This window comes from Macrosteles quadrilineatus, unplaced genomic scaffold (assembly GCF_028750875.1).
Source record: "Macrosteles quadrilineatus isolate MER2022 unplaced genomic scaffold, UCM_ALF_1.0 Scaffold_2__2_contigs__length_208266976, whole genome shotgun sequence".
NCBI classification, from domain to species: domain Eukaryota; kingdom Metazoa; phylum Arthropoda; class Insecta; order Hemiptera; family Cicadellidae; genus Macrosteles; species Macrosteles quadrilineatus.
The window spans coordinates 197,226,475-197,248,330 of record NW_026542595.1 but is presented as its reverse complement, the minus strand read 5'-3'; the positions used below and the strand labels follow the sequence as shown (position 1 = coordinate 197,248,330).

At 35.6% G+C, this 21,856-nt stretch overlaps 1 protein-coding gene across 1 annotated transcript; it reads right to left on the bottom strand.

The window, feature by feature from the left end:
• Positions 1-4,798: 4,798 nt before the first annotated feature.
• LOC128986713 (solute carrier family 46 member 3-like) lies at positions 4,799-18,353 on the bottom strand. The gene is made up of 11 exons (XM_054407207.1): positions 18,126-18,353; positions 15,236-15,359; positions 12,298-12,537; positions 11,395-11,569; positions 10,603-10,786; positions 10,290-10,428; positions 9,982-10,077; positions 8,439-8,666; positions 6,451-6,607; positions 5,749-5,878; positions 4,799-4,898 (listed from the first exon to the last, which is right to left on the bottom strand). The coding sequence occupies exons 2-10, from the start codon at positions 15,357-15,359 to the stop codon at positions 5,785-5,787; spliced, it is 1,437 nt and encodes a 478-aa protein (XP_054263182.1). The 5' UTR covers positions 18,126-18,353; the 3' UTR covers positions 4,799-4,898; positions 5,749-5,784.
• Between the last annotated feature and the right edge of the window lie 3,503 nt (positions 18,354-21,856).

Genomic DNA, 21,856 nt, shown 5'->3' with positions numbered 1-21,856 from the left:
AGTATGGTAATATTTGTTCCAGTTTAAATTTATCCAATAAATAACATTGATAGAATATTAAATAAAATAACAAGTTTGTAACTACACCAAATTGATACTTGTGAAAACACTAATCTAGATCTTAACTCTTAATTATAATTTTAGATTCAAAATGTATCATTGCTCTTTCAACTCAAAAAGTGTTTAAGTACCAGAAGGAACATGAAGAAGAATATGGTACCTTTCTCTAAAATATTGATGAGAAAGGTATATTATTTTTTGTGATGAAGTGTAAGCAATGCACTGATAAACAACATAAACTTCCACATATAATTATTTAAAATAACTAGCTTTGATTTTATACAGTACTTATTGGATATGTAGAATAAATATATAAAACATAACATAAACTTCCACATATAATTATTAAAGATGTTTAAAATAACTAGCTTCGATTATATACAGTACTTATTGGATATGTAGAATAAATATATAAAAGCTCAAATTTAAATAAAGCTCTTTGAACACCCACAAAAATTATTTCAAACAGCAAAACTATGTAAAGCTCAAAACATCAGGTACTAAAATATTGCAATAACTGGACAGGAATATAGACCTACACTAAGGTAATTTGTTGTAAGCTAAACAATGTATATTAATTAGCAGCTTAGAGCTACCGGTATCATATGATGTGGTTTGTAAATAGTTATGTACTGTGTATTTATATATTAGTAAGTTACTGTAAACTTACATAATAGAAAATAAATAAAAGAAACGTCTTTTAACACTTAAAACTTATATTTACCTGTTACTCACAAGCCGGTAAATATACAAAAAAAATGGTAAGTGGTGATCGATTTTGATTGGACACTCCAATCATCAACAGACCCAATAATAGGCGAATTGGGTCTGATGATGTTTGGAGTGTCCAATCGATATTGATCACCACTTACCATCTTTTTTATATATTTACCCTTGTGAGTAATAGTATAAGCGTAAATATATGTTTTAAGTGTTATAAGACGTTTCTTTTATTTACTTTCTGTAAATTTAATAACATGTACAATGCTGATCAAGAAGTTACTTACATAATATACTTCCCTATCGTTTTGGTATGGAAAATTTCAGTTAATCTAACGGCTAACAAAGACAGACAGCTGAATATGGAGATGTTTGCAGCCCTGATAGGAGAATGTGTGTATGAACATTAGTAAATTTATTTTTAAGACGTACCAATTTTGTATAACGGATAACAGTAAGAAACCGCTTTGCCCAAGGGATGATGATATATCACAAATTTAACAAGTAGGCCCTAAATACAATGTTTAAATAGAAATAGGTATGTTCATTCATTAACCAATATAAGAAAGTTGCAAAAAACTTAAACCAACAAACAACTAGTAAACCAAACCTCAATATACTAACTTTTGTTCTATAAAGGTAAAATAAACGGTAGGCTACAAAGGTTTATGGGTATACAATTTTAAAACACTTACGATCTAATAATTTTTTTTTCAGTGAACATAGGATGGTTTTTCTAAATACAAAAAAAAGAAAAAACACTACTAAATATCAGCAACAAGGGAAGAACTACGACTTATAATTAACAACTTTTTCAATAAAAGACATATAGATAATAGCAAACAATACTTGTCAATTTATTTCCTTTCTAACTACAAATATTCTAAAACTTGTGCAAATAAGCTCCTTAAGTTGGTGTTAGTTTACTTTGGTGTGTAGAAGAAATCAATTTTCTTTGCTGGCTCATAAAATAGGTAGTATAGCGTAATACTAAAAGTTGACTACTATTTGCAACATTGGACAGTTAAATTTGTATAATTAAATATTTCTCTATTCTAATTTTAGACCATGTTTTCACATCTTATTTTAGAAACTTGAAAAATGTGAAAAACAAAAACACCTTAATAAGTAGTGACAAACTACAATAGCTTACTTTTGGAAGTTTCCTCAAAATTTTAATTTCTAAAATCAGTTCTAATATTTTTCAGTATAAAAAAAAATTTAAAAGATTTGTATAAAACATTAAAGGTAGGTTTTTTCTAATTTGGAATACATGCTAAATTTACTTGTTACTTTATAAATGTATACATTTTTCTAAGATAATTTTTAATCACACGAAAGCTACAATAATGATCACAATGACAATAATGATAGTTGAATCATCTTAATAGTTAAAAATAAAACACGCATATTTTTGAAATAAGCTTAATTTGTTACAAGGTATACCCTCTCTAGTATTATAATTTAAAACTCTGAATGGTTGAGTTTTTTGAAACTTTATAAACAAATCTTCAATTGTATAGACCAGTATAACTTATGAAATACCTAGACATTTCTTTAAAATAACAAATTTTAATCATTTAGGAGAATACAGGGTGTTTTTTTCTAACACAGCCCAAATTAAAATTACTATAAGACACTGTTTAACAACAGAACAAGCTCACATTTTGGTATCCCTTATTAATCTTTACTGCATTGCCAATCAGCTGAATATGCATTGTTGCGTTAAAAAAACACCCTGTTGTTACAACATTTAAAATAAACTACACAGGCTATATCAGTTTATTAGGTGATCAACATCTGTAATAAATAGATCAATAATCTGTATTTTATTATATTATATTGTTAAAACCTTCTTCGAATAAGCTATAATTTAGAACTTTTAAACACACAGACACACTGTGTATAGAACTTCACACATAGAACTTGTAGAACATGTCTCTCACTTTATACTGATGGAAGTGTTTACAAAAAAGCAGTATTTTAAGATAAAATTAAGACCAACCTAGTTAACTTAATAAAATAATTAATATCATATTCAGAGAAAACTCTTTGTCAAAACTGATTTTTTTTTTATCTTATCACCATTCCCATGAAATTGAATTCTTGTTATAAAACCTAAAATTAAGTATCACAAAACTCACAATTCGGCTACATAGACTTATTTGATAAGATTTATATATATATAAGTGGAAATCTTGACATTCAAGCCCTCTTACTTAATAGCCCAGGCAAATTAGACATATGCTCCCCAAAAAATCGTCTAAAGCTGGAAAGTGTTTTAATACCTTTTGGGGGTCCCAAATAAGACTCCTGTGAGTTTGCGACGGATTCTGACGTCTGCTTAAGTTTTGGGAGTCGAAAAACTATGAAAATTTTGCACTTTTTTCAGTTTTTCGCTTATAACTCCTAAATAACGAATCCTAAGGAAAATGTTGTCCGAAGGTGTCTTTTAGTGCATTAAATTCCGCGTCGATTGATGTTAAATACGTCGAAATCGGCCGAGCCGTTTAGCCGCTGTAGCTTTTCAAAGTTGGGATATTTTCAATAACATGGCCAGAAGGTTAATTATTTGACCAGTTTTCGGCTTACAACTCCTAAACGACACATGCTATACAAAAATGCACCTGTAGTTAGTTTGGAAAACACAAAATTCTGCGTATGATGTTTTTTTTTTATTAATCAATAACGGCAACTCAATTCCATGATCCGTTTTTCATTTTCATATTTTGATTTTGAAATATAGACATTTTTAACAAAAAAATTGCAATATTTGATAAATAAAACTTGGTAACAAAAAATGGATTGCGGCATTGAATTTAGCTTAAAAAAATAGATCGAAATGATGGGTCACAACACCCCCTTCACATTTAAAATAATTTATCACATTTCAAAATGGCGGATCTCAGATGGCGGCCGATAAAAATACATCAGTCATAACCAAGTGAAAATAGGTCAACAATGACTGGTAGTGTATACTTATCATTATCTAGCACTATTTTGAGATTATGGTCTTAGTTTGTACATGCAAAATGTTAAAATGGGGTAAAAATAAAGTTTTAAAAAGCCCCCATAACTTTGGAATGAATCAAGATTGTTAAAAACGGTTTGTGGCATTGTAATTAGGGTAAAAATCTAGTTCGAAATATTGGGTCACAACCCCACCTTTACGTTTGAAAAAAATATTTTGGATCCAATATGGTGGATCCAAGATGGCGGCCGGAAATGACCACCTTGTCAAAATGAAGTACTTACTACCCAACAATGTTTGGAAGTGGTCTGGGATTGATAGTCGAAAAAATGTAGAAAAAGTTGGGGGGGGACAATTAAAACTCACCCTGTATAATGGATGGTTGGGATATGAATCCTAGAATTTTCGAGACCTCAGACAAAAATATTAGACTTAAAATTACATAGGGTGTCTTACCCTCATCACACCTTATTAGATAAACCTCTGGATGACCATCATGGAATAAACCACTATCTAATAATTCATAATCCATTTCAGGACAGGATCTATGTTGTTACAAATTTTAGTAAAATTTCCCAACTTTAACTTTAATACTTTTTCAATGAAATGGCGACCATACAAAGTAGGTAACAATCAATTGCCGTTATTGATTAATAAAAAAAAACATCATACGCAGAATTTTGTGTTTTCCAAACTAACTACAGGTGCATTTTTGTATAGCATGCGTCGTTTAGGAGTTATAAGCCGAAAACTGGTCAATAATCAACCTTTTGGCCATGTTATTGAAAATATCCCAACTTTGAAAAGCTACAGCGGCTAAACGGCTCGACCGATTTTGGCGTATTTAACATCAATCGACGCGAAATGTAATGCACTAAAAGACACCTTTGGACAACATTTTCCATAGGATTCGTTATTTAGGAGTTATAAGCTAAAAACTGAAAAAAGTGCAAAATTTTCATAGTTTTTCGACTCCCAAAATTTAAGCAGACGTCAGAATCCGTCGCAAACTCACAGGAGTCTTATTTGGGACCCCCAAAAGGTATTAAAACACTTTCCAGCTTTAGACGATTTTTTGGGGAGCACACCCTATATTTGATCTAATTTGCCTGGACTATAAGTGTTACAATCCTTTGGAGCGAATTGTCTGAAACCAAACATGTATAAATAGTTAACACAAGTAGTGCTCAGTACATCCTACTTTCTTAATGTTGTATAGGTCTAATTATTTGATGAATAGGCGATTAGCAAAAACTAGCTTCTATGACAGCAGGTGCACTAATTTATGAATATTTTGGAAAGAGGGAGGCATTAACAATGGTAGTTGGGTAATCAAGAAATAGGGGTCCCAGAGTTATGTTAAAATTTTGGAGAAAATTAAAGAAAAACTGTAAATTTAAAATTTGCGTTCTTTTTTATTGAGAATAAACAGTTGTAGTTTGTGGTTTAAGAAATATATATGGATTGAATTTGGCAAATATTTTGTACTATAACATTTCACTAAAAAGCACACCTTATTACTTTCCCTGTTTCAGCAAACCTAAGTACTCATTAACTATTAAAATATGGCTATTGTCTAATAAGGCAAATTTAAATTCACTTAGTCTGCAAGTTAGCTGTGACGGAAAATTGTTTACACCCCACTACATTATTTGGACGAACTTCCCACGCAAGGATTTAGTCCAGAATACAGCTGTTTGCCGCCAGCTTATTCAAATGGGGTTTCATTGCGTACTACTGTACTGCAATGAGTTTTACATGACACCAATCAGCTGATTATACTGTATTTAGGTGGCAGTGAGTGGTTATAAACAAAAACAAAACCAGAGGTTATGACTAGTGATTTTTAGTCCTTTAGTTGGTGGAAATATATAAGGATTTGTACGGATTTAGTAGTATGGCGTAAACTATTGTATGTAACTCGTCCAAAATGTGTGTACCGGACTCGTAAACACTTATTTTCAGGACTAGTAACGTAATATACTATTACAACCTACCTGAAAGACCTGGTAGGAAGTGTCACTTAGCAGCTTTTATGTCTCGACACTCGTTTCCTCCTTGTCATCATTAACCAGCAACGGTCTTTGGTCTGCTAAGGAAACTCTTCTGTGAAGTACTAGCACTGACCTATTAAAAACATTGTAAACATTTACAGTTAAAGAGTGTTCGACAAAGTGAGATAAAGTTAGAAATCAAATCAAATCATCTTTATTTTGCACAGAAAAAAACTGTATAATAGCGTCACAAGAATATATAATAAAACTAAATTATAAATGCTGTTAGAACTAAAACGTAACTGAACAGTATCTTAATTCGATCGGCAACTTAAAAAAATCTTTCACAGTGTAGGGAGCTTGTTCTAAGAGTATGCGTTTGACCGCTCTCCCAAATTTGTCTTTGTCTTGCTCCACTTTCAGGGGTTCAGGCAACACATTGAAAAACCTGATACTATTATAAAATAGGTGTCTCTCAAAGAAACTTGTCCTGTGCTTAGGTAGCTTAATGTTGTTTTTTTGTCTGAGAGTGTACTGCATTTGTCTGAAATGAAACATCAGAAGACAAAGGACAAGACTCAGATAGTTTATTAATGTGAGAGGAAAGAATTTCCGAACTATTCTACAGTAGTAAGACCGAAACTTTAAATTTTGAAACATCTTCAACTGCGGTGTAGTTATCAGCCTACTGCAAGACACACTTACCCTATAAGGAAGACAGATATGAGGCACAGCCCTGTCGACAGCCAGAACACAGCATTAGGGTAGGTGTCTATTGTAGCTTTGTATACAAAACCATACAGAGGAGCAGCCATCAGTGGAGCAGTGGCTTCTAGGAATGCGGTGAAGGCAAAAATCTTACCTGCAACCAACACAATTAATTGAATGACCAAGAAGATGTATTACAACCAGATAAGTTTGATTTGTTTTTGTAATTATATTTTTGTTTATTTTCCCAATTTCGCTAAGTTGGCGTTAAATCAAAATTCAGCAAATCGCACAACTTTGCTACATTTCTCGGGGATGGAATTAACATTACATGGGTAATGCCGGCAGAGCCTTAAACAGTGGCCATATTGAGATTTACTGAATATCACAAAAAACTTTTTTTTATCTAACATTTTGTAATTAAAAATATATGTTAAAATGTCAGTTCGTTTGGACCACCCTGTATATATTTCTGTAAGTACTCATTATAGGCGTACACAAGTTTTGTGGTTTTGGTGTGTCCATTCATACCATCTAGTTAGTACTAAATTCAGTAAATTCAGTTATTTTACAGTCTTGGCTGGCTTTGTTTACTAGTATTGTTATGCTTTAGATACTCAGGGGTGCTTTAGGGGTCAGGTATTGTTTAATCTAATGAGACAGGAGATTAAATTAGTAGGCATTGAGTCCATCCATAGTCATCAGAAACACTAGGGGTCCGTGGGTCTTCAATATTTTCAGGTTAAGTCCAGCTAACGGTTGGCCCGGGATCAGCTCGGGCCAGAAATAATTTTTTCACTACACTGTGATGTTTTTAGCAGTTTTACATACGTTAATTGCTGGCTAAAAGTTACATTTTGCTGGCCATGCCAGCTGCCGTCATTTAGGGACCGAGCAGGTTTTTCCATCCCTAGGGCCGCAAAATCAGCTGCCCGCTTACTTTCTTAAAACATGAATGGATATTAAATACACAACCATTATCCATAGCATTGCAATAGAATTATTTATTGTCACCGTTGCCTAGCAACTATTTATTATTATTTTCGCTGATTCCTCAAATTATTTCTTCACATAACCTTAAAGTTGCAGTTGTGTTGACTATCAGTGTGCATTATTATTGTGGTGAATACTGGTACAATAGACTCCCTCTTATCCGGACTCCTCGGGACCGAGGCCAGTCCGGATAACGGTTTTTCTGGTTAAACCGAGGTCCCCAAAATCTCGTTAAAACGGACCGTTTAAATGCATACTCTCTACAGCATTTGACTTAAAATTAGCATTGTATTTAGACACATAATCACTGGTCTTAAATCTTTCCCACGAGAACAGGTGTTTCAGTACCGCCCACTTTCTGCCAATCTAGTCCGGTTAAACCGCTGTGCTGATAAAAATTATCCAGATAAAGAGATGTCACTTCTACCGATTGGAGTACCTACGGTCAAACCGATGTTCGGTTAAAATGTGTCCGGATAAGAGGGAGTCTGCTGTAATAGGGTATAGTGTGGTGAAAAATAGCGTTTGTCCCACTGTCGAAATGGTTTTGCAGCTCTCGATCATTTAAGTCCACGACTTTGTTCCGAACTTCGAACATCTCGAGCCGGCAAAACCACATTTTCAGCCCTAGGTACGAAATATACTATTGGGTCAAGCTTGGGTCAGGTAATTTTTTTTTAAAGGTTAGCCAGCAGCTCCGTTTAAAATAAAGCATATTTAATGGAATAACATGATTTCTATGTGATGCACAGTCAAAAAATTAATGATTTCACTATAATTGAGAGTGATGTTATTGATTTTGTCCTGAGCAAGGAGAATGTTCTAAATTTTGCTTGTGACCGTGGAAGATAGATATTCAGGATTTCGCAGTGATTACAGTTACAATTATATTTTTAATCACTTCTACTTTCCAAAATAGGCTTGAACTCGATTTTGGCCTGCGACCCTTTTCAAATATTTTTACCGGAGCCAACCTGACCTACTCCACTCACCTAAATCTTCCGGAGGTATGAGCTTGGACAGCTGTGACCTTGACAGCGGTGTCACCAGCACAGAGAGGACACTGAAGCTTCCAGCAATGTACAGGTAGACACTAGAGGTGGCAATGGCCTGCAACAGTGACTTGCACACCAAACAGACTGTCCCAACAAACATCAGCGGTAGATCTGGCATCTTCAGTACAGATACCAACAGCCACAGACTGCCTATGACTGATGACCCTATAGAGAACAATACACAAAGTAGATTAAAAACTCATTGAAGCCTCGAAGAGGGCCTATAATTTGTAATTACCGCGCTTGGCATTTATATAAGAACTGGAAGCCAGCTGAAATTCGTTACACCATTGCTGTCTCCTTAAATCAGAACATGCAGTGGGGATTCATGCTCAGTGATTTCTACCTACTTTACTCTTAGCAATAGCAGCAGATGATGATGATGATGTCTACACGACCGCGGAAGATGTTCAGGAATTTGCCATGACCGTGGGAGGCAATGATGATGTCCACAGGACCGCAAGAAATTATCATAATTTCGCTGTGATTATGGGAGACGATAATGGTGACTACATAACTGTAGGAGACGATGATGATGTCTACATAGCCGTGAGAGATATTCAGTATATTACCATGGTTACAGAAGAAGTTCAGTTGATAACGTTTCTGTGACCACGGAAGACGATGGTGATGTTTCCTTGATTGCTGAGCGATATTCAAGATTTTTATGCAACCGTGAAAGACGATTATGATATCTCCACAACTACAAAAGATGATAACGATTTTACTTTGAGTTATTACTTACTCTTACTTCAATGGCCATCGATACACTAGAATGGTTTTGGCCTCGCAAACAATTGCTCCCCATCTTTCCCGGGCGTATGCCTCATCTACTTCACCAAATGCGATGTCTGTTCTCAAACTGTCCCACCATCTTCTTTTAGGCCTTCCAGGTGGTCTTCTCCCGTTCGGCTGCCCTTCTCCTACTTCCTTCAATAGTGTTCCTAATCCCTTTTCAAGACATGCCCAGGCCATCTTATCTCTCTAACTCTCCCATGTGCTGTAATATCATAATTGTAGTCTCTGTATGAGTTTTGTATTTCTTCATTATGACTGATTCTCCACTCTGCATTAGGACCAATTACTTTGAGTTAGGAGATAAAAAATCTCAGGTTGGCTTGTTAAATAATAATTTTTTTAATATCTTAATTTACCATTGATAGAGTATTTATTTTATGTGTTTGGAAGGGTTTTATCTTAAATTGACTAATAAGCATTATTCATTGCGACATTCTTTACTTGAAAAACACCCCATTACCCTCAAATTGCTTTATGGAAGGACATAAAGACCTTTAAACAGTGTCACCTACTCACATTGATTCTACTAAAGGAAATGTTTATTTTTGTGGACAAAGTGGGTTTTCATTAGTGTTTAATGTACGATTTCATTCTAAATTCTATATACAACAATACAGTATTTAACTAGTAAGATAAAACAATTAGACTGGTAACTAAAATAGTCTCAAGCCTTAGTTTTTACCTGCAACTAAAATCAAGAATGATGTGAATCTTGTGTAGTCCTCTAACTGCCAGTTAAACTTCTTCTGCGTGAACATGTATAGAACAGCCAATTCACCTGAAATACAAATTATGTGATAAATGAACCGATTGTTATTACACTCACTACAAACATGGGAGCAGAGCCCTTAGAGATTTTTCAACTGGGAATAAGACAGAAACCTTCCCAGGCACAAAATAAATATATACAGTTTGATGGAGATGTATACAGTACAAACAGATAGACATACTTATTACATACAGAAGAAATAACACTTTTACTTAGCTTACCGTCCATATTAACGATGAATAACACCAAGTTGATAATTATACACATCACTATAGTGCGAATATGGTTTGGGCGGAATAGGAAGCAGGTTGTGAATATTTCCTTAACGTGGTCGATTTTCCACAACTTTGTGCGTTCACTCTGGAATAAATATGATTGGTTTCAATGACAGGTCTATTTGAAAGGTCGATTTTAAACAATTAATCTTACTTTAACACTTCAACATTAGATTTAGAGGTCACATGTTCTTTTATCATCTAAATTGAACTTAGAAAAATTATTTTGGATTTTAAAGTTCATGTTTTGAAAACTTACCTCAACAACATTCACCGATTCCTTGAGAAAAAAGTAGACGAACAGGAAGATGAGCATCATCAAAGAAGTGCCTAAAGCAAACACAATCGTGTAGCCGAACTGAGGCGAGGTGTTCAAAACATATGGAGTGAGCAGTGAGGAACACAGCACACCCGCCATACACGATGCTTCTGCCAAACCCATCCTTGAATGGTAGAACAAGCGTTAAAACAATACGGTAGGAATATAGCTCAGCAATAACTGTACTGCAAGTTCTTATATATTTTTAGAGATGGGCAAGTTACCATCCTTGATTTTTCAATACCATAGTGGAGGCCATCTGTAAAGTTTGCGTTATTGCATTTTTTTTAGATTTCACCTCGACTGTGAGATATTCTTCAATTGGTTGTACATCAACAATTCTTCAATATCCCCAGTATAAAATGTTCACAAGATTTCAGTATTATTGTCCTGTACCTAGTTTAATGTTAGACCTTGAAAATCACAAAACAATCCAAAATATTTTTGTGATTGACAAAAATTATGGTTTATTCATGCTTTAAAGCTCTCCATCCAAGTGTACCATCTTCAATGAGGAACTTAAATCCAATGATTCTAGGAAGGTAGTGGACTTTAAAAATAAAGGGCTGCAAATCTTGAATTTGGATAAAAAAACCTTGCATTTTCATTTAACTACTAGGCTTTAACTTTTAAGTGTAAGGTATTAGAAAAGACAAACCAGGCTATATTATTCAAATCAGATTGCATTAGTTGAATTTTTTGGCCACCTTAATAAACCTTATGGATGCTGACCTGAAAGCCCTCTGATCTTCTTTAGTAGTATCACTGATGTAGCAATAGAGTGCAAGGAAGAAACTGACATAACCTCCTCCTAGAGCTACTGGCACAGAAGTGAGCAGGAAGTACATAGGATGTAGTTGAGGAAACAGTGACATTACACACCACATCACCGTGGACACAATATAACCTGCAAACATTCAATAAAACATGTAGAACATTGTTATTAAGTTTTAGCTTGCAGAAGACAGACTTTTTATGTATCTAGTATTAAGTAGGCCTATCTTATGTGATTGTGTTAATAATCCAACCAAGTGAGGTAGCATCATGTCGCCTTACGATCAGAAGGTTTGAATATCAAACCGACCCTTTCTGAGGGTTTGTACAGTTTCTTTTTTCACTTAGGCAAATGCTGGAATGGTTTCCTCAAAGCCCATACCCCGCCACGCAGAATGGAAGACAGGACTCGGTCCTGATTTTGTTTGGTTTGTCAAACTCCAAGTAGGTGACCCATAAATAAATTAGCTAACCGAAAAATTTACCATGAATGTTTTTTTCTGTTCCTTATTCAAGTTACCCAAAAACAATGATTTTTTTGACAATTTAGAGAACTAAAGACTGCTGTTTTCCGGACAATATGATGAAAAAATATCTTATCAGTGTATGTGTGTTGAATTCAAATTTAACTGATTGGTAATTGGTAATTTAACTATGGAACCGTAACAATGATTCTCAGATTTACCGTCAAACTTTAGTCAGTTACTGGTGTCTTAATCTAATGCCAATTATGGGAAATAAAAAAAATGTGAAATAACCTGTTTTCACCTTTTCATTGTAGAAATAATCTGCAACAACCCCTTGACAAATAAATGTTCTTCCGAAATAAACTTCTACTAAAGGATTAACACTTCAACCTACCTGTCAAAGACAACAATATGAGAGGCAGTCGTCCGTTGGTGTCACTCCACGGACCAATGAACAGTGAGAGCAGAGATGGTACGAATGCCTCTATCATGCTACGAGCCATGATGATATTAGCTGTACTCTGTTGGACCAAGCCTTCAGTACTGGGACTGACCGGGTCTGTGCAGTTCTCTTCTCGGAACTCAAGTATAACCAGGCATGTGTTCCTCTCGAGTAGGTTTACGATTATCATATCTGCGAAAGAAGACAAATGTTATCAAAGGTGACATCTGAATTGCAATCATTGACTTTTGGGATGCTGAAGTAGATATATCTTCTGTATGGACCAGCTGTATCCATAAAAAACCTATATGATACATAGCCATAGAATAGCCTATGCCACAGTCAAGAAATTATATTTTCGCCTGTTGTATTTAACTAGAACATGAAAGATACAATAGTTTCAATCAGTTGACCTTACAGGTTGGTTGTTTGAAAAGTTTGTGTGTTGACAGATGTCAAAAATTTTAATCATTGAAATCGGTCAATGGCTCGATTAAACTATGACTAAATGGAATGTCTAGACCTACCCGTAGTCAACTAAATGTAAACATTTAGTAGAGTGATTTTTGGGCTCTCAAAACTATTAGTAGTATCATTGACTTCTAGTACTGGAAGGAAGTTAGACGTTTTTATTAACTTAACTGATATTCAGCCAATTTGAATTTGATATGTAAAGAATTACCTAGAAGAAATTTCGATATCTAAACAACTCAACAGTAACTAAGTTGAGGAAACTTTAAAAGAGTTTTTATTTGAAAATCAATCTTCAGAAAATTCAACCAGCAGAACAACTAGTTAGGAATTAAAGGACAGATAAAATTTAGTGTTTCTTTTGCTATTCACACTGTCAACAAGTTTCGATCTTAACTTTCTAATGTCTATTCTAATGTTTTTAATTTTTAAGGGAAAAGTCTGAACCTTGGTTTTGTTCTATAAACAAGCAAACTATAAGATTTTACTTATTTTCCCAAGAGAACTTTAAATTTACAATACAATATTTAACATATTTCCATAACCAACAACTGTACAAAAACACTACCTACCTATTGAATTATTTATTTTTTAACCTCTACAAAATAGTTTGGAAAGAGATTGCAGAATTGTATATCTTATGGGTCAAAATGGGGAACCCAATTTTTATCCCGAAAACCCTCCATAAACCCCCAATCCCATAGTTCAACCATGAAGGTTCTCAAACTGGTCCAAAGGAATGAAGGTTTAGACGTTTGTGCCAAATTTTACTTAAATCGGATGATTTTTGCTTGAGTTATCGTGTTAACGGACATATATGAATTTGAACGGAGGGTGATTTTGGCCTCTGGGGAAAATAAAAAAAGTAAATCGGTCCCGGGTCTACCTTAAAATGAGACCTACGGTAATAGCTTATTCCCTATATGGGAAATTCGCTAATACATGTCCATCAAAACAATACAGTAAAACCTTGATAACAAGACTCTCATGGGGATTGTAAAATAAGACTTGTTATCAAGGTTGACTTCTTTTCGAGGTTTGTAATAACATGTTATTAGAGGTAAAATAATTTTAAGGGGATTTGAAAATGACACTTGTTATCAAGGGTGACTTGTTATTGAGGGTCTTCATATCAAGGTTCCACTGTATTACCATAGCCTCCTCTAATACAAGGCTGTGGTGAGACACAAGTGGCAATGCTGCAGAACCCGTACTGAAACAGCTGTCTTTTATTTATATATGTGACGAACAGCCTAAGTAGATACAATGAAGGTATCACCGGAAACAGTATGAACAAATCAGTTTACAAAGTGAGTCAGAACTGCATGATGATGCTTTTCTTCTTCAGAGTTGATAAAACGTTATCTGTGTTGTCATTTGACCCCACTGATAAGTGTGGTCAGAAGTGGGCTACACTAAATGAATTTTCAAACTTAATTTCAAAAGACAAATCACATTTCACACCTAATAACAAATTACAAAAAAATATACTCAACTTTAAACACTACTCAAATATTTAGCTGATAAAATATTGTCTTTGGACATCTTTTACTGTAGAACTATGGATTTACCATTTTACTCCTCATAAAATTGCATATTTAAAAAATAACTAAAACTTTTTAATAATAAAACTTTTAATAATAAAAATAAAACAAAGCGCGGAGAGCAGAGTCCACTCTCCTCTTGTCTCGAGTAGTTAATCGGTACTATTTCCTAAAAGCGGAGCGGATCACCATTGGAAGAGCGGGAAATCGCTTCCAATTATCGTTATAAAATAATAATATTTGTTAGTGTGTCTATCGGGGTTACGCTATTGGTTTACACTGAGCAAAACAACATTTACAATTTTAATCAGGAAGTTATTTAACATAACAAGATAGTATTTTATCAACTGCTGCTTCTTGAACAAATTGTGAGTAACAATAGATTAACTTGTTCAAGGTTTATAGTGCATGATAAATGATAATGCAATAGCTGCAGTACAATGCATCTGCGTTGAAGGGTGATTTTGCAGCAACTGGTGTCTCGTAATAAAATTAGATCTTTTTCTACACCTAAAAAAGAAGGCTACAAAATACACCTTAAAATAGTTCAAATACAGCCCTATTTGATAAATTGTACTTCTTAAATTGTATTCTTCAGTTTCTGTGGGAACACTGGGTTTTCCGTTCTGAGTCAAGCATATATTTTACTTAGCGTTTGCAAAGATGAGCGATTGAAAATTGACAATTTGGTTACAATCAAGGGTGTTGTTCACGGTTTTGCCATGACCTCTGAGCTAAAAGCTAAGATTTTTTATGGTTGTAGGCTACCATACAATAGCCTACACTCCAAAACCGCTGATGTGCAGGTTTTTTAAGATCCCTAAGAATGGTGTGAATTCATGACTATAACTAACATGGTGCAATAATTTTCTTACCTGAAAATGTTTTGCCCAAGAAAAATGTAAACATCACTAATTCCAAAGTTAGGCCTTTTCTTGTTGGTTTCCTTATAATTGTTTCGTCCGTCAAAGGACACTTGACTTCCCCACTCAAATCCATCTGTAAAAATGCATTGCAAGTGATAAGTTAAGGTGATCAGTGTAAGAATATTCCCTGGTTTCTCAAGTCATACAATCCTTATCTTAACTAATAAACTGTCCCCAAATTGTATAAATTCTAAAAGTTAAGATTTCAGGCATTCTATAGTAAAATAAGCATGAAGATGAAAAATGAAGAATATGCCCTATTATTTATTTAAATAGCTTAGAAAACACAACTTAACTAAGTGTGGAAATATTTGTTTTGTCTTATTTTGTACCTTTGTACCGTGATTTTAAACACCTTGATCAGAAATTAAAATCAAGTAGACTGTACTTGTGGGATGTTATACTTTGGAAAGATGTATCTTAAGAAAACTAGAAGAATTGTTAAAAGTCTCTATTAAGCTAGCAAGACAATAAATCATCCACAAAACATATGATATGGTACCTAAGTAATTATTTGTCTGGGATAGCCAAGTAACATAACTTAGTTTAGTGTTTACTTTCAAATCTGAAGGTTAAAAATTAGCCAAGCAAGGTTTCTCAAACAAGATGCAATCATAGGGCATATCATATCATAGGGCAATCAATAGGCATATTATTTATAATGCTATCTAATAAAAGGCAGGTGCCCAATTTTTACAAGACCAGGCTTTGGACCATTCACTTAACATACATCCATTAAAAAATGCAGATCGTGCATTCCTAATGAACACATTACAAAAAATTTAAAAAACTTCATCTCCTTATTCTGTTATACAAGCAGTAGGCCTACACTATCCTTCAATATAAGCGAGCACAATAGTGTAGGCCTAGTTGGTCTGCTAGTTTACGCTCGGGATAGTTTGCCTCACCATGATTCGAGCTTGCCTGTGCTCAAAATTACTTCTGTTTTTGGGATGAGACAAAGGAGATGAGCAAAAGTGAGCATAGGTGAGCGCCGAGTGCGAGCACACACATACTTGTCTTCGTTCAGTACCGTCCAGTCTTCGTCAACTTTTCTCTTGATCAGTGTGTTGGAGAGTAGTGCAATTGTTACAGAGTCGACAAACGAAGAAACACTTCTCTATCAAAATAATAACTTACCATGGTGAGGCAGCAGTTTTATAAAAAACCCATCCCGATTAAGATGCAAACTTTTACACTAATTTTTTACTAGGCTTTTATTGAGTAACAAGATCCTAATTAAATGATTTTTTAATGCACTGGAAGATAAGTTAATACCTTTTGGACCCTGTAGTTTTTTGTACCATTCATATGCTAGCCTATTTTTGTAAATCTGAGTGGTACTCTACTCTTTGTATCTAGGCTATTTCTAACAGCACAATTAAGATTCACCTGTAGTCACCAACTTCCTTCTCGATTCAAACCACCGTTTAATCATACATGTGGGGGCTAATGGGAGAGCTCGTGATTCACGTAGGCCTATGGTAGCATTTTAACGTCGCAACGTGAATTGAAAATTCGGCAGAACATTTGGCCGAACACTCAGTGATAGTGTACTACTAGCATTAAGTCTTAGTAATAACTTAATCAGGCCTATAACTTTGGAGTGTTTAACACGTTCGCTGCGGCACGTCAAATAGCGGGCGTATCCCCAGTGCAGCGCAGCCCTCAGCGTCGAGTAAACCCGATTGCCGCGTGTGATTGGCCTTTTCAATTTTGGTCTGACGAATAGCAAATAACGTGAGGGGATGTCCTGCTTTACAACGAGAGTCGATGTAGTTCGCCAAACACCCACAGATAGCAGCACTGCTTGGAACGTAGCCGGTCCCATTGGAATTGTATTGCCAAATGGAGGGAAAAAGACGGGACAAAAAGAAGACTTTTGAGATTTCCAGACGGGGATTTTACAGGGAAATTTACTACCATCCTACACCACAACAAAATGCAAGTCACATACTACACGCTAACGTCGTATAGGTCCGCTTTCGGCCGACGCTAGAGCAAAAATGAAGATATACAAAAGGCATTACCGAGCGTTCCCGATGGGGTACGGACGCACCGTACGGGGGCCAAGCGCCGTACCCGATCGGGAACGGCCGCACTCTACGTGTTAGGCTAACTTACTTTGTTTGAGTTTTATGCCACATGGGATAACTAGGCTCTATGTTGCAACGGAATGTGCCAAACTCACATCAAGATAAGATCTTCGAAGTTAACTAAGAATAAGTTAAGTTAAGCTGTCCAATGAAAAAGTCAGCGTCAGAATCGACCCGGTTTGGGATTGACATAAGTTAAGTTAGGGTTTCTTAACTGGGCTACCGTACGCTAATAGCCTATTGATTGAAACTATCGATTTGATTAGTAGGCCTAAACCTTCATGCGATTTTTTCACCATCAGCAAGTTTGGTTGGTTAGGTTAGGTTATGATGGTTTTATTTTATAATAAATAATTTCCTAGATATATTTAAAAATATCGATTATTAATCAATATTTTCAGTTCGATAGTTTCAATCGATATTAGCGTAGTCCAGTTAAGAAACTGTACCCTTGACATAGGCCTAGCAAACTTTAAACATGAAGGAGATCTCCAAGATCTCCGAGATCCTCTCGATTATTTAGATACCTAATTATACTAGGCCTAGTTATCAAACTCTTCACACTATGAACTACTGCAACTGGCATCAACATAGCTTAATGTATTGCCATCGATCATATATCACCATTACCGATTTCTTAGCCTACCTATCTTAAATTGCCACACAAAAGGATGTAATTTAATAAGTGCAATAAAAACAAGCCTAAACATTAACATTTGGTAGCCTAATAATAACATCCTTACCTTCAACTTGGTTGGCTAAGATAGGATGTAGCTGGGGTTATGACATTACAGTTTTTCTCAATGAAATTTGCTTTATTTTTGTTTGTATATGCCTAAATGTTTATACTGTCATAACATTACATAATAAACTAGGTCTAAACAAAGAAGATAGATAACCTTACACAAAACTAAACAATAAACATTGTAAGTACAATACAAAGTACGTGTGTACGACCAATCAACAACCTATCCCTATCTCACGACGACGACGACAATTTGGACAATCAGATGAAATTGCAATGGTTTTTTTTAACAATCTGAGTCTGACAATCATCTGTTTAGTGTTTACGTGGTATGTAAGGGCAGGCAATTTCCGAGTTCATTGAGTTTACAAATTATAGTAGGTATAGGCAATGTAAAAACTCTTATTATAGAATTATATCATGACCTAGATAGGGGTTTCTATTGCAACATTTTTAGTTGTCCCCCGAATCCCCGACTTTCAAAAATTTTTAATGTAGACCCCCTTTAAGTGACACTTTATTTTGAATTGTTTACAAAAACTTAAAGAATAGTGAAAACCAGAGCTCGCTATCTCTTCTCTATCCAAAATGGCAGCCAATATTAACAATTATTGATTTTCCACATTTGATGGGCTACCATTTTGGATAGAGAAGAGATAGCGACCTCTAGTTTTCACCATTCTGTAAGTTTTTGTAAACACTTCAAAATGAGGTGTCACTTGAAGGGGGTTTACATTTAAAATATTTGAGTTGCCCCCCAAATCCCCCCTTTTGAGGGGACACTCAAAAATTTCAAAATTATAAAATCGAAACTTCCTGCTAAGATTGCTCGACCACCAAAAGGATATCTATTCATTATTCATTATTCATTAGCCTTCGTCGTTGACCCTCTGGTGAGGGAATAGACTGCGTCGTTGTTTAATACGGAAAAAAGACACAAAAACAAAGACTACACGAACATATAAAATAAAACTGTGAATTAAACATGGCGGGCAGGCAGTAGGCGGTACAAAAATTAATTGTCCCGCTCCAAATTGTCCTTAAAGAATTCCTCTACTTTGTAGTTTGGTCTATTGATCATCAAGTCTTTCACAGCACTCTTGAACTTCCGGTCGTCCAGACATCGAATGCTGGAAGGGAGTCTGTTGAAGAACTTGATGGCTGACGTAGGGAAGGAATTGAGCGTCCTGCTCAATCTCGCACAGGGAACATCGAGATCCTTCCTAGCTCTGGTATTATGGGCGTGGATGTGGCTTCTGGTGTTGAGAAGAGGAACACTGCATTTTATTTCAACCAGGCAGGCGTAGATGTAGTGGCTGCAGACGGTTAGAATTCCAAGTCTCTTGAATATCGGTTTGCAGTGTTCTCTAAAAGGGCTCCTTGAGATTATACGGACTGCCGCTTTTTGAAGCTTTAAGACTTCCTCCACTTCCGACGCATGACCCCAAAGGTGTAGTCCATACGCAATGTGCGAATGAAACAGGGCATGGTATAACATGAGCAGGTTCTGCTCCGTGACACATTTCCGGAGGCGCCTGAGGAGACAGTTGACTCTCGCAAGCCGTGTGGCAACATAGGCAGCATGGTCATTCCACCCAGACAGCACACTTTCTCCTCAGGACATCCCACGGATATTGCGACAGGATATGCAAGATATCCCATAGTGGTCCTATGGGCAACTTGGGATATCACAGGATATCCACAGGAATGCCTAATGTCCCCGCCCGGGGATGTCCTACGGATAAGCTCACACGCATATCCGTGGGACATCCGAGGTCATCCCAGGGTAGTCCTCAGGACATTCTCAGGACATATGGGACTACTATGGGATGTCCCTGGGATAAAGTGTGGTCTGGGCCTGAATGCTGATGTAAGGATGATGTCGAGGCATGAGTTCCCTCTGGTTGGGATTTCGTTGGTAATAAATAAGCCACACTGTCTTGTCAGAAGCTTGAAAGTTTTCTCCTCACTGGAGCTGGACAATATGTCAACATTAAAATCACCACATACAACAAGATTACAAGACAAAGAAGACAAATAAATAATACATTTCTCAAAGATCTCGCAAAAGCTATCAAATAGAGCATTGATAGGAGACCTATAAACAGATGCGACCACAATGTCGAAGTCCGCAACTCGGATGGCAGCTACTTCACAGACTTTTTCTTCACAGAAATTTTCCAAATTAATCGTAGTGAAAGTCAGTTCTTTATTTATATAAAGTGCAACACCACCGTTTTTTGCAGTACTCCTACAGAAACTTGTGGCCATTGTCATGTTACTAATACTATGGTAGTACATAACCTCATCATGTACCAGCCAATGCTCAGACACACAGAGAATATCCAAGTTTTCGTCATCAGCAAAGATTTCAACACTGTCAAATTTGGTTCTCAAACATTGGACATTCAAGTGACCAATAATTAGGGAGCTTGGATTATTTGGTATGACTACCCCACTGAGGCTAGTGGATGCTTCTGTTTCCCTAAAAAAATCCGGGACTCAATTTGTGTAGGCCTAGGCCTATATGGTGTCTGCTAGGTCTGGCTGGTAAAAATTTCCTTACAAATATGTTTGTTGGCCAAAACTCTGAGGTTAGAATCTCTGTATATTTGCTTGGAAAAATATTAGAGGGGGGGTCTTGACTTTTTATTTACCCTGTATGTGGGTGGACGGCCCCTTATTGGCAGTGCAGTGGGTAGGGGTGGGTGGTTCATACCGGTACTGAAAAGCAATTAAAGATTAAAGGCAAGGTTTTTTTTTATTAAAGTTCTTAGCCAAGACCTGACCAGTTCTATGGTTGTGCACAGAGAAATTTTGGCTGATCTGTTGCCTGTTTCTTCAACCAGGGGTGGACTTGATGACCATGTGGGGATTCGACACTTAAGAGTTAGCTTGACTGCCTAAATTTTGTGGGATGTCATACAATATAAAAATTAAATTATTAAAGTTTAATGAATTTTTAAATCTCATCGGGTTGTGTTTCAAAAAGTTGATTTCCAGCTTATATTTTCAGCCAGACTCTCCCTCTTTCAAAATATTCCTCTCTTGTCCAGTTGCCTGAAAGATGCCAAGGCCATTTTCTTTTTAGTCTCAGAATGCCTTTTGCCATCAGCAACAAGAAAACTTTAAATGAGAGCATTGTTGAAGTCCAAAAAGATAAGTTGTCTCAACCTGAACAGTGAACAAATCTAATGCCACTTCATGTTTGCATGGCAATAAGACTCATCACTTTATCAATCATCTTAATTGTTCTTTTAGAGATGAAAATCTGCTTCAATCCTAATCGGTTTTCTTTAATTGTCATAGGTATAACTAATATAAATTCAGGCTGTTGCCATTGAACGCTCTTTTTTGTTATGCAAAAGAAAAGGGAGCAATAATATTTTCTCTCCGTCTCGTAACTGCAGGACTTTTTGGCAGTCAATAGCACATTTGAATTGTAGGATTGTGATATTTATATTTTAACTGGGACATGGGTTTGTAGTTACCTCATTTGACACCTAGAAACTTCGGTGCATAATTTATATTCTTCAAACTACTGAGCTGTGTGTATGGTAAATTTTGTGATTTGAACCTAGAATCCATCAGAATGACAACATAACTATTAATTGATATTGTTCTCTTAAAATCTCTACCCATTTTTAGACATCCGCACTCCGCAAGCAGCCTCACATAACACAAGTCAAAATTTATTTATAAGTACCAAGCAATAATACCGAATACCCA

Bases quoted from the DNA above. Each gene is read 5' to 3' on its own strand.
- LOC128986713 (XM_054407207.1), bottom strand. From the start codon at position 15,359: ATGGATTTGAGTGGGGAAGTCAAGTGTCCTTTGACGGACGAAACAATT. The intron at 10,078-10,289 runs GTAAGCTAAGTA...TTTGTATTTCAG, and splicing joins ATTCATCGTTAATATGGACG to GTGAATTGGCTGTTCTATAC. The intron at 8,667-9,981 runs GTAAAAACTAAG...TGTTCTCTATAG, and splicing joins ATTCTTGATTTTAGTTGCAG to GGTCATCAGTCATAGGCAGT.